At 43.4% G+C, this 20,089-nt stretch overlaps 1 protein-coding gene across 1 annotated transcript in view; it reads left to right on the top strand.

The window, feature by feature from the left end:
* Positions 1 to 1,329: 1,329 nt before the first annotated feature.
* The window catches only part of MACROD2 (mono-ADP ribosylhydrolase 2), an 857,094-nt gene continuing 838,334 nt past the window's right edge, over positions 1,330 to 20,089 (top strand). The window contains exons 1-2 of the mRNA XM_032183905.1: positions 1,330 to 1,546; positions 5,878 to 5,994. Coding sequence (XP_032039796.1) covers positions 1,501 to 1,546; positions 5,878 to 5,994 — 163 coding nt within the window. The 5' untranslated portion in view covers positions 1,330 to 1,500. The remainder of the gene's footprint in view (positions 1,547 to 5,877; positions 5,995 to 20,089) is intronic.

The raw sequence follows: 20,089 nt of genomic DNA, 5'->3' as shown, positions 1-20,089 counted from the left end.
GATTCCAAATTCACAGTGTCATTTCTTGTTGTTTTGTATCAGATTTCTTGATTTTTTTTTATTTTTATTTTTTAAGTTGTGTTTATTGAGCATTTTATATGTAGTTTATTGATGAAGAAAAAACACATGCTGGTGAAGTGATGAGGAATAATGCCTGGAAAAGTTCGTGCTTTTTCAATGTAGTTCTGAAAAAGGACAAAGCCCAAGTAATGCTGTGTTGTGCCTCACCTTTCTTTGTTACAGGCCAACTGAAAGAACATTATCACCAAAGACAAGCCTGCTCCTGACAGAGTGAGTCTTTCTATGAGATTTAGCTCAAACGAGGTGCAGACTGATGAGTTTGTGCGCGTCCTACTGTGAAGCTCTGAAGCACCTGCCAGCGCCTGTTTTGTCCCAGGGCTGCATCCTCTTGCCTGCGTGAGTTAGGGCCGGTACATCCATGTGTGGTGTAGCGTGGGCTAGCAGGATCCGTAGGGCTGCTGGCAGGCCTCATTTGTTTCCTTATTATATTTGCTTATTCCCCTATGTTTACTTATTCAGGCTGCAGAAGTTTCCGTGTTTATGCAGACATGGAAAATAAATAAATAAATAAATAAATTAACCTAAACGCTACCAGCAAGCCTGGCAGGTACCAGCTAGGCGAGGTCAGAAAGTGAAAGAGCACACAGACTGAGGTGATGGATGTGCAGTTTCCGAGAGGACCTGAACCCGTGCGAGGCGCGGGTCAGTGGCGGCGCAGGGGAATTTTGGAAACGACAGCGCAGCGCGCCGGCACCACGCGCAGTATTTTACTGATTTCCCCACATCCCAGCGGCTGTTTTTCCTCCCGGCTCGGACTCCTCCGAGCCCCCCTGTGCATTTCTCCCCGCCGGGCCGGGCCGGGTTGTGCTCCCGGGGGCCCCGCAGGCCGCAGCCCGGACGCCGTCGCGTAGCAACGCGGCGGAGCTCGGCGGCCCGGCGGCAACCCGGAAGCAGAGGGGGCGCTGCTCCGCCCCGGGCCGGCCGGCCCCGCGCCGCCGGGCCCCGAGCGCCCTCCCCGGGGGCACCGGGGGCGCCTCTCCCGTTAATGTCGCACCAAGCACCCCCCGCACACACAGAGGGCCCGGGCTGCGGCGCCTCGTCCCCGTCCATCCCCGTCCCCGTCCCCGTCCCCACGCGAGCACCGCCGCTTCAAGCTCCTCCCGGCCGGCTCGCCCGCCGTGCCCGGTCCGGTGTCGGCGGCGGCGGCGGGCGGAGGAGGGGGCTGCTGAGCGGCGGCTGGCGGAGCCAACGGGCGGTGGGAAGGGGGGCGGGCGCTGCGGGGGTGTCGTGCTGGAGCGAGGCGTGCCCCAGCCGCCAGGCACCCTGTGGAGCCGGGGAGCGACGTTTGCACGGCGCTGCTGGTGGCGGTGGTGGTGGTGGCGGCGGGCGGCAGCAGCAGCGGGCAGCTCGGCGTCCCCTCCACCCCCCCCCGTGAGCCTGGGGAACCTGCAGCTCAAAGCCGCCGCCAGCCACAGCGCCATGTACCCCGGCAACAAGCGGAAAAAGCTCTGGCGGGAGGAGAAAGGTACTGCCGCCGCCACCGGCCGGGCCCCGCCGCCCCCCTCCGCCTCCCCCTATGGCTGGGGGGCGCCCCCCGAGCCCCCGTCCCGGTCCCTGCCGCCCCCCGGGCTCTGCGGGCTCCCCTCACGCCCTCCGGGACCCCCCCCCGCCTCCCGGGGTTTTGGCAGGGCAGGAGCCGGACCCGGAGCCGGCCGGGCTCCAAAGGTGCCCGTCCCGCTTTAACCCGTGCTCTTCGTGTGGGGAGGGGGGAGAAAATGGTGTGTTTTTTTTTTTTTTTTAAATATTTTTTATTTATTTATTTTTTTTTCGGGATTTTTGGCCCCAACGCGATGCTCCGCCGGGCTACTTTGAGGTGCGGAGCCTGCGGGTTCCGGCACGCCGCTAAGAAATGGGGGCCCCCCCCCCCCAAAAAAAAAAAAAAGGAGCTTGCCCCCCCCTGCCTCCCCCCCGGGCTCCCTCAGCCCGGCTCCTGCAAGTATGGGGCAGGCGCCTCCCGCTGACCTTGGTGTCCCCGTGGTGGTCACCCGGAGAGCAGCGGGACCCTTTCGGGAGAAATTCACGCAGCAGGAGTGTAAATATTTACATCGGCTATCGGAAGAGGCTTCAGGAAAACAAACCTTGCCGGGGGTGTTTACAAATAACCCAGAAACCTACAAGGGAGAGAGGAGGGAAAACTGAAACACACCAGCGGGGTTGTTACAAGTTGTCTCTTTTCTCCTATGTTCCCTACGATTGCATGTGTATTTCAAGGCAGGAAGGCAGACGACCGGTTCAAAGGATAGCATTCGTCCTCTTTGTGGAGAAATCCAGTAGGCATATGGAAGGAGAAAACGTGAGAGCCACACGCAGGCTGATCGCTCTGTAGGTTAGCTGCTTCCATCAAACTCGCCCCTGAGGCAGGGAGTTACATCGTGTGTCCGTGTTTCTTTCAGAGCTGGCTTGCAATGTGCCTGTAGTCGAGGTGAGACAACAAATTTCTGCCAGATTTGAAAGTTTCTCTCTTCCAGAGCAGAGAAGATGGAGTTAAATCTTCTCGGGTGTCGCTTGTGTGCAATCAGCTGTAAGCGACTTCACCTGTGGAAGCCCTTCCTGCTGCCTGTTGTTGCCTTCCAAGGAAATGCTTTTATGCAGGGGGCAGCTGGGGGAAGGCACCTGGCCAGCCCTGGTGGGAGTTCCCACTGTTCCCCTGTTGCTTCCAGCTTTGTTGTTTGTGCAAGTTTGCAGCACGTGGACTCAAACCCTAGGTGAGGAGGGTGCAGTACAGGGGCTGGGACAGGTGAGGTGCAAGCACGCCTTCATCTTGATGTGCTGTGAGGATGATGGTCTCACCAGAGCCGCGATAACCACCATCTGTTGAGCAGGGTGACACTGCTGAACACAAGCTGAAGCTCGTGACTGCTGCTGAAGTTATTCTGGCCAGCAAAGCATGTTTCTGAGCGCTAGCTAGCCAGAACTTGGTGTCACTCTGCGTAGTGAGAATGAACAGCATTTGCCAGTCTTCTGCTCCAGTAGCTGCTTCCCAGCATTACGTTTGTGGTGTTGGCCCAGGGTTTTTCAGGCGTGTGTGTGAAACTCTGGCATGTAACTGCTGATGCTGGTCTTTAGCTTGTAGCCCTGTGTGATTATTCTTACTGAGCATTCTCTTTACTAGAGAGCAAAACTACAGAAGCACAACTTCTTTCCTTCCTATGCAGGTTGTCCTTGAAAAGAAATTTTATGCCAGGCCTGCCTCTGCTGTTCCTGCATCCTTCCAGCTCCCCACAAAGCTGACTGCTCGTGCTGATTCTGCTCTTCCCTTGAAGCTTTGGGTGTGATCATTTTGAACCTTTTATGTTTTGAAGAAGTTCCTATTCTCAAAAAGTGCAAACTGCTAAATACTAAGTTCAAACCCACTTGCTTTCCTTAATAACTTCTTAGTAATTGAGGATTAGTTCAATTTCTCACAGGGTAGATCTTTCCTGTGGTCCAGCGAAACAGTAGGAGCAGAACTGTCACTGATTTTGGAGTCTTTATGGTATGCGACTGGTCTGCCCATGAGCTTCCAAAGCACTTCAACAGGTGACATGCGGAAAACAGTCTTTGCAGCTAAAGATGTTGGACGCATCTTCTGGGAGGTCTGTGTGCAATTTAAACTCACTTTAAAGCCTCACTAGTGACTTGGAAGGGCAAAGCTTCATACACCCTTCTTCTAGAATTGTGTTTTGGAAGGTGGGGAGCTGCCTCAAACTTCTTCAGCAAAAGGCAGTCAAACTTTCAGTGTTAGTTGGTCCCTCCAGCCTGATGCACACAAATGTGCTCTCTCTTTGTCTCGTGTTCATGTTTGTCTTTCTGTAGTACTTTTAACAGGCACATTAAGTATCTTGTATGTTTGAAGATGAAGCAGTAGAGTTAAGTGTGTATCCATAATGTATAATGAAGATTCTAATCACATTTTACTTTCATACTTGTAACTATCCAATTAAGATACACAGCCTAAATAAGGGGAGAGAAGTGGTGTTTTTGACAGTACAATTTCTTCTTCAGTTGAACAAAAACCATCAAAAAATATCTTTTGATAAGAGTCTGTGCTCAAAACTTACCTTTGGTATTTTAGGCTGTACTGACTATACTCTGCATCATTAGGAAACTTACATTATAATAGGGTTTTTGCAAAATAAGCTATTTTCTTGAAAGGTTTGACCTAAGAAGCAGTTTGTTGAACTCATTTACTGTTCCTTCAACTTGATCTGAATATTAGCATCTCTTTTTATGTCCATCTAGTCCTTTATGCCAAAGGCAAAAAATATGGATCTTCCTTGCCCACATAGCTCTTAAACTCGTTTTGATCATCAAAGAGTATTTATTCCTGATTAATGTGTCAAGAAAATCTATTAGTATGGTAATAGTAGTTCAGTGCCACTGGTAAAATGCACCCAGAAACTTGATTAGCTCATGGAAGCCTTGACATGGTCTGTTCTTTTCATTCCTTATGCAAGGACACATTTTGTACAAAACTAACACTGAGCATTAAAAGCATATTTCACTTCTGAGTGAAGTCATCCTGCTTGATGGGGTAGGGAAGGAGAAGAGAATGCAGCTACGAGAATCTGGTGCTGGGTCAGGGCCAGTGGGGTGTGTTTTCCTCACCTCAGAACCTACTGCATTTATAGGCAAGTCTGAAGAAAAGCGAAGTTGGCACTAGCTGTCAAAATTGTACAGCCCATGCAGTCGTACTTTTTGCTGAATGCCTTTTTTTAAAAAAAAAAAAAAAAAAAAAGACATGGTGACTTTTTTATTTTTTTTTATCTGAGAAACAAACATCCATGTGTACTTCTGTGGGGTAATCACCATGTTATACTGATGTTCAAGTACAAAACTATAAGCCTTAGCCTGAGCTCTTGAATTTAAACCCAGCTTCTGCTTTACAGCACTTGAAATCCAGTGTGGTCCTTGAATCATGCTGGTCCTTGAATCGTACTGGTCCTGGGCTGCTCTTTAGTTACCTGTGCATCCAGTGGAGGGCAGTGGGCTTCCCTAGTGCTCGGGCTTGTGTTCCACCAGTTTGTCAGTCACACTTACAGACTTGTAGTACTTTTTCTTGGGTAACAAACTGTTAGCTTAGTATTTTCTGTAGCTGCTGATTTTGGCCCAAATCGGGATGAAATGCTACTGGATGTGTTTTAAGCAAATGATAGTAGATTTTGCATGCTGGAAGTTGCATTGTTTGCAGAACAAAACAACCAAACAAAAATGCCTCTTGCTTTTTATCACCCCAACCATCGAGAAAGCGACATAAGATTTGGCTTTTGCTGACTTCTTTTTATAATATATTGGCACTCTGTTAATTTTGTACTGTTCTTCCTTTCATTCTTTGCGGGCATACATAAACTTGTTTCAGGAGATAAACGCATCAGTTTTGATGTTCAAGATGTTTTTCTAAATTACATCTGTTTTATGAATACAGAACCTAATGACTGCATTATAATGCCTGGAAATTCTATAAAATAACAATTCCCTACTTAATGAAGCTGCTGTTGGATCTCTGATCTTGAGTTTAAGTGACTGGAAGACGAGGTGCTGTAGTGATGAGGGAAGGAAATCTGGACAGTTGAGAGAGCAGTGAAGCGGCATTTTTTTGCTGAACTGGGATATCCAGAAATAGGTGCAGGCGGTTGTTTAAATGCACTATGTTCAGCTCCTATTATTTGTAACTCATCAAATCACCCATGCTTGTTTCTTTCAAACTGTATTTAATTGCTTCAAGGACATGGAATTGGTCACTACTTGGCCAATGTACAAGAATATATGAAAGCTTGCAAAACTTTTTTTTTTTTTTTTCCCCTTTCCCCTAAACAGAGCGTTTGCTGAAGATGACCTTGGAGGAAAGACGCAAAGAGTACTTGAGGGAGTATGTTGCATTGAAAGATATTCCAACATGGATGGAAGAAATGAAAAGTAAGAATGAAAGTGATGGTAAGTAAAATGGGGGAGTCTTTTTAAATAGAGACTGTTCTGCTTGCTTAGCCTGAAGTTACTGTTAAGAGAGCCAGGACTTAGAAACCCTGTTATTGCTAAAAGTGGCAGCCCTATGTGGGGGCAGGAGTGCTTCATTGAGAGAGGTGGGGGGTGGAAAACACCAAAATACCTTAAAGCCTTGCTGGCATCCACTAATTTTGCAAGTACATGCAGACAGTCATAACAACACTGATAGCCTTAAGTATGCGAATTAGTTATTCTCTGCCTCAGTTCTTAGTTTCTAGATAAGATATTTTCCAGATATTCCAGTGATCAGCCATGCGTAATGCTTTTTGTCTTTAAAATTTAGCAGGCATCATGGAATGGGGAATCTGGGCAAAATGGTGGTGTTCTCGTAGGTAGCTGAAAACAGCATTTGTTCCTGATGATCCTACATGTTTGCTTGGGCTGAGGTGCACCAGCCTGGCATGCATGAACCCCTCTTGTCTTAGTGTGTGCAGCATTATCAGGATGGCCAGTAGAGTTGTCCAAATACTTGCAGTGAACGCTGTCCAGAAATGTGAATCTGATTCAATAACATAGATCAAGTAATTGAGGTTTAGATGGATGAGAATTTAATTCTGTTACAGTGCCTCATTCTTTTTCTAGTTCTCCTTCATTCATGTGTGTGTGAACAGGAGGGAATTCTTTGGTGTGATTTCCTTTGTTTTATTTCTGTGTCTTGACTTGGCTTAATTTTGATTCTTGCAATCTAACTACGCAATGTGAAGTGCTCACAATTGCAGTTTTCTTACTGCTGCAGGTACAGGAGTAGGTTTCTGGCCCTTTTGTTACCATTAGGGGCTAATACTTACTAGTGTGAACAAGAGTGTAGGGTGATCTTGTGACCATGGCTGGCCATGGTCTTTATGATAATATTCAGTGTAAGATTGTAGTACTTCCTTTACAGTCTCGAGGGGCTAACAGAGTTGCAGATACCAATGTCGTAAGCAGATAATGCTTTCCTCTCTTCCTAAAAGCCTCCTTAATGACTTTTGAAGTGAAAATATATATCAGAAGTTGCTGAGCTTTTAAACTCTGACATAGCTTTATTACAACAGTACTCACAGACCTCTTTCTCCCATTACAGTAGGTCTTTGATATCTTGTAAAGAAGCTTGTCCATCTAGAAAACAAGGGCTGCATAATAATCAAAAGATTACCTGACTTCTCCAAAGTTTGTTTAGGAGGTCTTTGACACATGAGAATATGCAGTCTGTCATGTAGTTTAACTGGGAAATTCTTTATCCTTCTTAGCCTGAGCTATGCGTTTATTCTGACAACTCTCAAACTCAGTATGAGCTGCTGAAATTCACAAATCTCCTGCTACATGTTCTGCTGAACCTGACAAGGTGTGGATTTATGTTGCGATTGCTGTTACACCTCACATAAGCAAAATGTCAGTGTCTAATATGTGGGTATTGGATCATGGCAGTAGTGAATTTATTCCGTTGTAGATGTTCTTGCAATCCCTGCTAGTACCCAGTGCTCTGCAAAAATGCTGGAAGGCAGAAGTTGTTCAGAAACACTTTCTTCTCTGCTATTCAAGGCTTTTGTTAGACTGCGCATTCAGGAGAAAATATCCTTAGTTTCCTGTTTTCTTAGATATATTTATTGTAAATAAGCCATGTGGAATAGTGACCTTGTAGAAGGTTAGAGTACGGAAATGATTCCACATTTCAACTGATCAGTGCAATTAAAAGAAATCTGTGTTAGTATAACTGTTACCGCATCTGTTTCAAACTTTTGTTTCCCTTAAATGTTGACTCCACTCTGAAGGCATCAAGAGTATACGAAGGGATGAAGCTCCAGGTGTGCTGAAGTCTGTGATGACTTGAGAATTCCCTGCTCAAATCCTGCTATTTTCTTCAAATGAAAGGCTACTTCTTCTTGCAGTGACAAACTAGAGAGGTCTGCAGGAGGAAAAAAAAAAATCTGTGCGCTTGACAAGCCAAGACAGCAACTGATGAGGAATGTGGAAAAAGCTTTCTACCATTTACTTCAAACACTGTATACTGTGAATAAATGACAGATTGATTAGTAAAGTGTGGAGTAGCTGTTCAGGAAGAGTGATGAGGACAAGTCAAGAAAGGAACCAAGAACAAATAAATGGAAGCAGGTGTGATCAATCTTCTGCTGGAGTAAGAAGCTGTAGGAGAAGGGGAGAGCCTTTGGGCCAGGCATAATGCCCACAGATGCACCAGGCTGGAAACAAAAGGCATTCAGTACTACACAAATGTTTGTAATGACTTAGGAAAACCATCTTGTGAACAATACAAAGACTTTATGGTACCAATTTTTAAACGTGAATGGCTTGCTGGAAGGTGTTATGAGATTAGTTTGGCACCCGCTCTTCTATGGAAGTTTAACAGGACATTATTAAAGCCTTTGGAACTGCTGAAGCTGAAAGGATTGAAAAGCTTCCTGTTGGGAAGGAACCAGCCTCTGACTGTTCTCATACCTCTGTCTGGTCTTTAACAGGAAGTTTGGAGAATATACCTTAGTTGTGGAGGGAAGTTTCTTCCCCTGCTCCTCCCTCGCTCTCTGGTGTGAAGTGGTATTCAGAACCAAATTACAAACCATACCTGTAAAGCTTTGAACAAGTTGATCTTAAAGTGAGTTATAAAAAGGCTGGAAATCTTAACGAGTGTGGGATGTGTAACAACAAGGGATTCTGGGGAATGAAATAAGGGAAATCTCAATGGCAACTGACAATTCCTTTGTCTTTAGTGATTTTTTTTTTTTTTACAGCAGCAAATGTGTGAGAATGATGAAGTTGAAAGGAGCTGTGTATTGTTCAGCCTCAGTTTTACTCCTTTGCAACTGAAACAAAATCCTGCAGTTTTATAAGTCATCTTACATGGATGTGGGTCTTGACGTGCCTTAAGAGCTGAAATTGGATTGTGTTTTCACATGGAATTTGGCCGATACTTCTGATGCTTTTCACTGTGAGTGGGGCAAGGAGTGATGTGGAACGGAAGCACGTGAGCTTGGTGCCCACTGCTGTGAACGGAGGGAAGCAAACTGACACAGGCATGTGTTTTTCTGGGTGTTTTTCTATGGCGTCAGCATCCCTGGGGTTTGAGAAACAACTTGCCAGCCTGTGAAAGCGGACCTCGGAGATCAAGTACCATAATACTGTCCATTCTCCTTGCGCTGCTGTTATTTAGGAGCGGTCCTTTTTAGTCTCAGAGGAGATAGTAGTAAGGGAAAGAATCTCTTTATGTCTACAAAACTTCCTCAGGAGCAAAACTTTTGTTTTAACCACTGAGAATATGAGGAACTGTCCACTGCAGGGACTAAGAACGACCCTGTCATACAGGGAGAGGTATTATGTCAGCACTGAAACCCATCCTTTCTCCCATACCTCATCCTTTGGCTGTACTTGAAGGCAGGCACTTCTCATCTGTTTGGTTACATACTTTGAAGAACAAGTCCTTCCTGACAACTTACAAATAATAGACTTTTTTTCTGAAGTACTGGATTTTCTATACTTCTGTTTCAATGCTGTTTTATATATATACAACCTTATACTAGACACTTATCCTGTACAGAAATGGTAATTTGTGTGTTGTTATGCTTGATGAATAAAGAAACGATGTAGAAGAATAACTAGTGATTATTTTTTTTTTTGAGCTAAATGTACTATCTTTTTCTTGAATACGCAGTTATTCCTGAAGATGTCTTTAGGTTTCAGCGGGGAAACTCGGGAAGAGGCTTCTTCTTTCAAAGAACTTTTCTTTGAAAGCTTTTCTAAAAATCAGTGTTTGGGGAGTTGTGTTGCTGTTGACGTTTGTTTATCAGTAATAGATAAATGCTTTATATTAATGTAGTAATTCAAACAATAGAATTCAAATTTAACTCCAACATTTTATAATCCTGCTGGGCTATCGTAGTTCTCAGGTTTTGTTGGTGCAAAGAAAACAGCAAATTCAGGTGATGGTTTAAAGGTGTTCGCTAGTGGTAAGAACTGCTTTCGATTCCTTTAAAAGGAAGGATACAGCAACTTGTGGGACTTAAGTTGTTTTTATTTAAATGGTACGAAGGGTCTGTAGTCTCTTTTGTTTTAGCAAGTCTTGAAATATGTAGATGTTCTAGCTGCCTTTGAATTTTCTTAGTCTCTTACTTTTAGAAAATGATATGCTTGAGTATGTTCAAATAATCTACTTTAATGCCAAAGGTTTTATGTATAATAGTAAGGTTTGGGTTTAATACCAGTGTCTTTGTACTAGAAATCTGTAGATATCTGAATAGTCACTGTGTTGACACAAGATTATAGAGACAAAGCAGCTGTATAAGCCACTCAGTGCTTAATGCTAAAAAGAAAGTTTATGATAATATTGAGCTTTATTGACCAGCATTTCTTGAGATTGCTAACTAACCACCAATAATACTGGCTACTTCAGAGCTTCTCCTGTTAGTGATGTGAGTGTCTCTCCTGCAGGAACCATGAATCAAGGTGGTGATTGTTCTCTCTTTTTTTTTTTTTTTCGTTTTAAAGAAAAAAGCAAAACACAACACACAGCCACTTCAGAAAGTAAGCTGCTACCCAGCTACAGGTGAAAATCAGCCAGAAACGTACAAGTAAGAAACAGGGTCTTGTTAAACTGCTGTTACCTCTAGTGGGTCATACAGAAGAAGTAATTACGTTCTACAAGAACATTAAAACTTTCAGAAGTTACTTGCTAATGATGGGGTTCTCTCGGTCTGTAATAGCTCTGCAAAACCACGCTTCCAAGATCACATACTACCAACAAAGCAAGTCCATCAGCTTGCATTATCTTCTTCCTTTTATTGACTCGAACAACTGTCTTTAAAACAGATTTCTACCTGAGTGACAAGGATGAAAGAAAATTGAGACGTTTAGCTCTGCGTGATGCTTGCTGTCTGTCAGTCAATGAAAATTGTGCTTTTGCTGCTGGCTCTGTTTGGTTAAGTTAGTAGCACAAGAACTTTTCAGCTGAGCTAGTGTATAAAATGGGAATACCTTGCATGTCACAGTTCAGGTTCATCTGTTGTAGTCTTAAATGTGAATTTCAGCTTCACTTAAACTCAGTGCTGTATGTGCTTGTTTTGTTTCTTTGTTTTTATTTTAATGTTTCGTATATTGGATTAGCTCTTCTAAGCGTACACCTCAGGTGTTCTTTTCCAAAGACGGCTTTGCAATGCACGGAGATGGGAAAATATCTCTGGGAGCAAGTTCATTTGAGAGTAGGCTGAGAAACAGTTGTCTTTTGGAGTTGGTTTGCTTTTATTAGCAAGTATTCCTACTCATGTGGTGATAACCCTGGTGTTATTAGATAATTCAAGTAGTGTGTTTGGGGGGGAGGTAAGCTGGTGAACAAAAAGAACCAATGTGTATTTGATTGACTGTGTAACTTCTTGGTGAGCAGCATGTGTATAACCTTTACAGCATGGACTTCTTGCCAGAGAAATAACACTTTGTTTTACGGTTCTCCTCAAAGAAAAATCTTGCTTTCAGTGAGATGGTTATTAAAAAGCAAGAATTCAGCTCAGTTTATGTATATATATGTCTGTATAAATAAAGAATACATAATTCAGTGTGGCTAATTCTCTATAACAAGATAAGTCACTTGTCCTTGATTAAGATGATGACTTCTTTGTAAGCTCTTGTTCTGTGATTTGTTTATTTATTTATTTATTTTTTTAGCAAGTTAACATCCACATAGCATTAAGCTGAACATGTCCTTGATGAAGTTATCATTTATGGCCCTTTTCTATGTATCTGAGAACCCCTTGCATTTTGATGTGGCCAACCACAGTTAACTATAGGAAAGGATGCTGCTATCAGCAATAAATTAGAATCCTTACTGAAGCTCCAAAAGCTATTACTGTGCTTTTAAGAGTCCTAGTAGCGGAGGTGCGTGCAGTCAGGTTAAAAGTGTTTTTCACCTGGTAAAGATATACCTAATGTTTAAGTGCTCCTAACCTGTATCTTGACTAGATTAATAATTTGCGAGCCTTTGTCCCATGCAGTAGGAGAACCAGTCCTTTTTTGTAGCTCCTGAATTTCACTGGGTACTGAAGTTGAGTACAGAGGTCCCTAAGGAAGTACTAGCATGGCATCATCTGGGCTTTGGCTCCAGCATTGTCAGCAGGTAGGTCTGCTCCGATTGCAGGGAAGGTTGGCTTTATCAGCAGTGATGCTGTGTGCAACGTGATTTGTGGTGTTCCTTGGAAATGGCTCTAAGTGTGGTGTTTTCCTAGTTCCAGCCTGGAGTTTTTCTGTGGCTGACTTATCTCAAATTTAAGACTTGAAGGGGAAAGAAGGATAGTAACTTCTTGAATGAGATAGCTGTTTGATGTATGTGGATGGAAAAGTAATTGGTCGTGTGTATCCATTTCCAGAAATTTCTGTTTATGTATTTGTCTGTTTTTCTTCCCTGATGGACTTATTTTTCCTTTCAGTTTTTGTGTAATGGATGAGCTCCCTTTTGCAAGATCAGATCTCCAAATTAATTTCTTGTTCTATGAAGACAGTTTCAGTAAGTCATCTAGTTTTGCTCAGTAGGGTAGTTTGGCTAAAACCTTAATCTATGACTTATGATAGATGGTAGCATATGTGCTCACAGTCTTTTGCAGACAGATGTGAGCTGATGTGCCAGCCTGACTAAAAACCATGTGTCTCTGATTAGCTTGAGGCCAAGATCAAGCTGTTAAATTGTACCCTTGTCAGTGCTGAGTAGTGTGGACCTGGTGCTGTGTTGACTGGTTACATGACTTCCAGATAACCTTCACTTCAAATACAGGCTGGTGTCCACCTGCAGAAAACGGGGACCTTGTTTTTACTGAAGAAGAGAGCTGGCGTTGCATGCCTTGCTTCACTGCAGCTTAGTTGTGACAGACATCTGTAAAGATGCTGAACTACTGCCTCAAGTAGGACTTGCTGCCTGGGGCTAACAACAATTAGTGATCACGCAGGCTAGGCCTGCCAGCTGCTGCTTTCCAGACGTGGGAGGCTCACAGCAAGTCTAAAAGCACATGGGTATCTTTGTGGTGGCTACACTCCCTTGATAAGGTAGTGGTGTCACTGATAGTTTAAGCTCATTGAGCTCTCTGAGTGGTAGTAGCCAACTTTCATGCATAGCTGCGTTTGCTTCATGCACAATTAAACACACAATTACACGTGTGTTAAAAAGCTAATCACTGGAAACCAGATAAGCTTCATTTCCCTTTTCTGGTTCACTAGAGCCGAACTGCTCGGTTCAGTAGAGCCAACTTGCTCACCACAGAGAAACATCTATAACAGACAAGTAACCTTTGAGTAAGTTGTTGTAGTACTTCCTATGTGAGGTGGTACGAGGCTTTCTCTGTGAGGTGGCGTCCAGCTGATGTGCCACCAGAAAATCCAGCTGGCACAGAATTCATCTACGCTGCAGAAAGGGCTGCATACAGATGTTTGCTGCAAGGTGCAGGAAATGTTTTTCTGTGCTGGAGAGTAGGCTTGAACAATCCAGTTTATATTTAAGCTTTTATTTTGCATGGTTTTAAAACAATTGAAATTATAATTGTGTGGCTCCATTTCACTAAGATATTTCTTATATAAATGGAGGGAGTTGAGCATCATGTTTGTGCACAGCAAAGGTACTGAGGTTTGCAGCTGTTTTGTGTTAAATGGGCACATAGAAGTTTGTGTGACCAAGGGCCTTCACCCAAGTTTCCAGTTGTTCTTGTAGACAGGATGCTGTAGAACTCACATCTTCCAAAATTAAACCTCTCAGCATCATGTTGATGTAGCCAACACATTTATTTCTGCAAGTTGAAGTAGTTCTCTACACATATCCTTGCAGGAGTAGCATCTTGAGGAGTTAATGATCAAGCACTGAGTTGGTAAAGACTGTTGTATAGTTTACCGAGAGGAACCTCTCCAAAAGACTGAGTCCATCCATAATGCGGATCTGAAGAAAGAGTAGAGCTGTTTGCACATTTGTTTTACTTCAAAACACTTACCTGCCCCTGGCTTTTCTCACATAGGCTTTTTTTATGTGAATATGGGATGTTTGGATGCTCTCCTTTATACTGATGGTTACTCTGTAAAGGTATTCAAAGTTGCCTGTCATATTTGTGCAGCAACTGAAAAGCATTTAGTTCAAGTTCAGCCTGGGTTGGATTGATTTCTGTGTGCTTAGTGTCACTCTTTTTGAAAAAGGAACTGCTTCGAAAAAGACACTGCAGGGTTCAGTTCTTGGATGAACATAGTGTGTGTTGTATTGCTGTACTTCTGTTGGAACAGTTAATCTAAATTAACTGAAAGAAAACCCCAGACTTAGTGGTAACTGCCACTGAGGGTATGGATCAGTTATGTTTGAAGACGCAGAGGCAATCTCTTTCCCACTTTTTTGCCAACAGAGTTTTAAGTTTAAGTGCATTACAGGTAACTAAATCCAGATAAAATAAGGCGGTGCTCACCGAATTATGCCTGCAAGGACTTATGCTACAGTATTCTAGTGCTTTAAGGCTTGGTGTCTGTCCGTCCGTCCTGTCCTGTCCCCCCCCCAAAAAAAAATAAAAAAAAAATTGTATTTATGTGGATTTGCAGAATAAGATGGTACTAAACATTGCTCCCAACTGTTACTGAGTTGGTATTGCATCCTATTTCTGAGGACCTTACAGTAAGCAACTATGGTTCTCTGTACTAGTGAGTATGGGAAGAGTCCTCTTGAAATACTTACAAGGTGTACATTGCTTTTTTTTTTTTTGTTTTGTTTTTTGTCTTTCCCCTCAGGTGGGGAAATGCTGCAAGGTAAGCCTGACCCAAGTCTAAGGTCTTCATGCAAAAGACATTTTTTTTGTATTTGCATAAAAACATACCGATCTGTACCCCTGGCACTAGAAAACTGAAGTCCCTCTCCCATCTCTAAGCAGCGTTGTCAGTATATCTCGTGCAGAGATGTTCCTGAATGCCGATGGTGTGAAATGTTTGCAGGCAGTTGTGCAGGAGTTACGTAGTTTGCTGGTAGTAACTTCTTATTTCCAAGCTCCACAGTAAGTACTACAGAAGGTGTAATGCTGAACTAGAGAAACGGTTGCTTAGCAATGGTGTAGGAAATTTATATGACAGAGGATGTAGAGTAAAAATTGGCTGCTTAAAAAGCTAATGAATTTGCACACTATAAGCTTACTTTAATTCTGTTTGATGCCGCATGTGTTGTGTACGCCTACTAAAATGTTTATACTTCTAGGTGAATAAAACAAATGCTGCTGAAAACATAACACCTGGTCGCATATTGCTTTTTTCCAGCCAGTTTCTAAAATTGACTGGAGTAATACAGTGGTAGTGTAAGTTTGGGGTGAAGGTGATCTCGGGAAGTACTGGACTGATTTGGGCTTACCAGTAATAGTGTTATGAGTTCTGAGATATTATCAAGACATGGATCTTGCAGTTAAGGTGTTCTGGTTTGTCTTTGAAGGAGTCTAGTGAAGTAGCATCACCCATAGTCTTTCAGCTTTATTAAAAAAAGAATGAACATATTTCTCTGATGCCATAAATAGTAGTCAGAAAAAGTACATTTTTTTTGTCTCTCTGAATTGTCATTAATTACAAGTTCTCTGCAGTGAAGACAATCAAGTAGGGATTGGGTTGGAAGTGTCACGGTGTAGTTCGTGTCTCTGTGTGGCCTCAGGTGACTGTTTAATGTACTTCCTACAGAACAGCAGTGAGAGTTGGACTGAAGGATCTGTATGTCTAAGTTTTTGGTATCCTTCAGATCCAGGTACTCGTAATCAGGCTTGGGCAAGAACTTAATAAATATTCTGTCCAACAGTGTTGTTAGTCCAACACATTGACACAAAGCCTCAAATCCCTCTGAAGCCTCACATTAAGAAGAAGAAAAAAAGACAACACAAGATAGTTACTGAGTGAGTTTCTTTAAATATGTAAAGCACAGCTCCTTCTGGGGTTCGGCTAAAGCAGCAGTCATGCCTATGGCCCCGAAATAGTGAAACCTCAAGGTACAGAAGCAAGCATAGCAGCTGGATGCTGACTCTCCAAGTAAACACAAAAATACCCTAGGGCCTCAGCCTCCTTACGTTGCGTCTTTGCTCTGCCACTGTGCATGGCAGTGAGGTGAGGAGACTTTGATTTATGAATTGACAGCTGTGTGTCCCTACAGACCAGATCCTATCAAAAATGCAGGCTGAGTATGTATTCCTTTTCTTGTTCTCCCTGTTACCACTGCTTTCCCAGACTTCATTCTTCGGTATTTCTGCATTGTGTATGAAGTCTTCCATAGTTTCCCAGGAACTTCATGAAAAGGTCCAGCCTTTCTGTGCTTTCACCTTCGTCTTCTCACAGACACAGCGGGCTAATTTTGCCTCTGTCTTTTTTTTTTTTTTTTTTTTTGGGGGGGGGGGGGGGGGGGGGGGAAGGTGTAGACTGAGGAAATGTAGGAACATAATGCTGCAAGGACTACACAAGACCTTTGTAACACCAGAATAAATGCACTGTGCGTGAGCGTTGCATGGATTGTTAGGAACATTGATTTCTTTGTCAATTCTCATGGTATAACCCTCTCTGTCTCTAACCTGTGACATAGCCTTCAGTGTCTTCCAGTTCCATAATATGGCTGAAAAGTAGAGACTCTTAATTATCAACCTGTTTGTGGGCTGCTGATAAATGTGTATTAATGTGGATCAGAGGAGTTACTTCTGGGTAACTCCTGGGTAAGGTCTGGGGCATATCTTCTCCAGCCTAGACCCCAGCTCTCCCAGTCTCTCCTTTACAGAAAAGAAGTCCCGGGTGGGATCTTGTGTTTCTAAACATGACAAGAGGGTATAAAAGGGACAGGAGGCAGCTCTGGCCTTCTCAGCAGTGCGCCGTGACAGGACAGGAAGCCATGGGCACTACTTGAAAGAGAAAATCCTTTGAAAATAAGAAAGTACTTGCTTCCTATAAATGTTTGAACCCTTCAGCAGGTTGCACAGATTGGAGACTTCATGGAGACTCCACCACCATCCTCGGAGATGCTCCGAATCCAACTGGCCAGGCTGCTGGGCAGCCTGCTGTGGGTGGCCCTGCTTTGAGCGGGCTGGACATCTCTAGAGGTCCCATCCAACCTCATCCATTCTGTGTTTTGTGGTGTCTGTGTGCCCCACTGGCTTCATACTTGACTACAATCCCTGGCTAATTCAATTATGCCACTCTGTAATTAGCTGAAACAGTGTATTGGCAGAGTACCATCAGAGAAGGTGTTGGTGTTCATCACTGAGTGCCTTTAACTTGCATGTAGTGCTGTGTTTTTGGCTAGGTAGAAACCAATTTGTCTACGGCAGCTGTTTATTCCCTGTGCCCAGGTTCTGTTTGTGTTCAAGTCCAAGAAGTGGCAGAGCGAATCTGTGCTACAAAGCTCAAGTACTGCATCTGTGAATGCTTTCCCGTGATGATGAAACACGTGGAAATAATGCTTATCTTGATTTAAATAAGCAATTGCCTGTCCTGCACAATCATCCACTGTTAGTAGGAGTGAAGGCAGGCACGTAATGTAACAGATCTTACAATCTGGCTTTCCTAAAGCTCTGTAAGTGTATGCAGAAACAAATGGAATGGAAAGCTGTGGGGTTAGTAATTGCTGATAGTTTGTCATTTTTAATCCGTACAAGACATTTGTAAAAACAAAGCATGGGGAGGAGGGGTTGGAAGCAGTGAGGACAACATGCTGAATATTTAGTAGGATGAATGCTGCACCGTTTCTGGTGGTTAGATGCTACAACTTGCTCTACTCCTTTGTTTCTTCAGCAGCCCATGCGAAGAAAAGTGGAGCAGTGTCCTGATCCTGCCTTCTGTTGGGTTCTCCTGGGATGGGAGGTGTTGGGTTTTGCATCCCCTGCTTGGGGCCTTTACCCAGCACTGCTCGCTGGCCCTGTTACAGATTGCTGTGGGAGAAGGCATTGTGGGGACACGTGTTTCCATAAGTAGCTGTTGTGGCAAGGATGAGATAGCAGAGATTTTTCTTGTTTTATTGGAAATAATTTATTTCCTACAGCAGTGAATTCTATAGCTGTCTATAAATGATGAAACTCACCCATTTTCAGCTTTGTTGCTTGCAGTTTAGTTTGTTGCTCATATTTTTATGAACTAGAGGGAAACACTGAGAAATAGGATTTGTTAAACAAAATTTAATTTTAACACTGCAGGCTTTTGAGTCTAGCCGCAGTAAATCCTTTTCGTTTGTTCCTTCTTTGATTTCTTCTCCTATCTGCTTTTGCTCAAGGAATGCCACGAGCTTTCTTTGCCAAAGGTATTGCTTTACACTATGGGTCTTTAATAACTATTTTTTACTATCGTGTGTATACTCTGTCATTATCAGAGCTGAAAATTACAATGTGTTTTTAACAGAAGCTCTTCCAGCTGCAGGTTTTTCTCCGCCCTTTGGTTGCAAGCTCTTTGGTATTGCTGCAGGGATTCCTGTAATTGGATGTCTGAGACGGTTTCAAAAATTAAGACGCTTTAAAGCGTATGAAAAGTCAAAATCTAAATCTGCTAAATTGCAGATCAGGTGTTAGTCAGCACGGGTTACCTGTGATATCCTTTGGAATTTGAATTTAAATCTTGATTGCGTCTTTGAGACAAGGGTGGGGAGGGAGTACTTGAGAAGGCAAAAGACCAGGTGAAGAATACAAGGGGGCAAAAAAAAAAAAAAAAAAAAGCAAACTTTGAAGTATCAGTTTCTATACTGAAGGTGATAATGTAGTGGGAGAAAAATGTGGTTTTCTGATCAGAGGGGTTAATGTGCCTTCTGAAATCTGGACAAACTCTTGATGGAAGTTTCTTGGACACTGGGTATTTTAGCAGGGACTTGGTTTGGGTTGGTTTCACAGCGGTGTTAGGTCTGTGGTGTGCTTCTACGTTGTCATCCCAGCGTGCTCGTGCCTTTGATGGGGGCTCCCTCTAGTGAGCTGTTCATAAAGTCCTTTTTCTTCCAAGCTCTGAAGCACTGCTCGCTTTGGTTCAAAGCATGGTTCTTCTTTGCTAAATCTGACACGGCTTTTTCTGCAGACGTATAAGGTGCACCTGGGTGCTGGGATTGTCCTTGTCCTTTGGTGCAAGCTGGAGGGAGCTGCAAGTAAAGCAGAGAGGTAGGACTGCCTATTTGCTCTGTCTGGCATTAGGGCCTGAGCCAGTGTACTTCATGTTTGGAGAAAGATGTGGATAGAAAGAGCTCAGAGACATCATGAGCATGGTTGAAGGTCCAAAGGATGTGACCTCAGTGAGGAAGCTAAAAAGGGAGACCAATTTCTTAATGAAAGAGCATGGAAGAAGGAAAATGCCGGTGGTGGGTGGAGAGAGGACAGGGCACCAGATGTTTGCGTGGGGATACAACAGGTGGGCTTTGCTTGGCAAGCTTTTCTTGACAAAGCTCTTCAGGATAAGCTAGTGCAGTCTGTTCACAGCTAATGCTTTTTAAAATCAAACTTGGCACCACTGAGATATAACAGGTAGAAATACTATGCAGAGTGTTGCTGTGCACAGGTGGTTGAGCTGCAATTTGAGGAATTTGTTTAAAAGAAGTAAGAGCAAATAGCTCGTGGTTATTTAATACACACTACTTGGCGTGCTTGGAAACATCCTTGCAAACAAAACCACTCTGTGATATCAGATGAGATGAACATTGTTTATCGTATTGGTCGGGACCCTCTTTTTCCTTGTCCACCTTGGATTAAAAATGTAAGCGTGCCACTACTGGATCGCATCAAAGGTTTGCATTAGCCCAGCGTCTGCTGGCCAGCTAAGGATGCCAACAGGAGACTGCAGGAGCTGAGAAAGCAGATGGAAATGCTTTTCAGGGATACTGTTTTAGCTTCCTTCAGCCTGTAGCAATGGGTATCTTAATCTAACAGCGGCATCCTTGTGCTTGATGTCTTCAGATGGATCTGATGATACAGATTTGCCCAGCTGCTGTTGGACTTTCTGTAACTCTTCACTATTAAATTTGTAGAAGAGTATTGCATATGGTGGAAGGGATGTGTTTATGTTTTTTTTTTTTGTTTGTTTGTTTTTTCCTTCTTTGCCTTTTAAATCTTTTGGATTTATTTGA

Source organism: Aythya fuligula, chromosome 3 (assembly GCF_009819795.1).
Source record: "Aythya fuligula isolate bAytFul2 chromosome 3, bAytFul2.pri, whole genome shotgun sequence".
Classification (NCBI taxonomy): Eukaryota; Metazoa; Chordata; class Aves; order Anseriformes; family Anatidae; genus Aythya; species Aythya fuligula.
The sequence above is the reverse complement of the archived record's forward strand: the minus strand, read 5'-3'. Positions and strand labels throughout refer to the sequence as shown.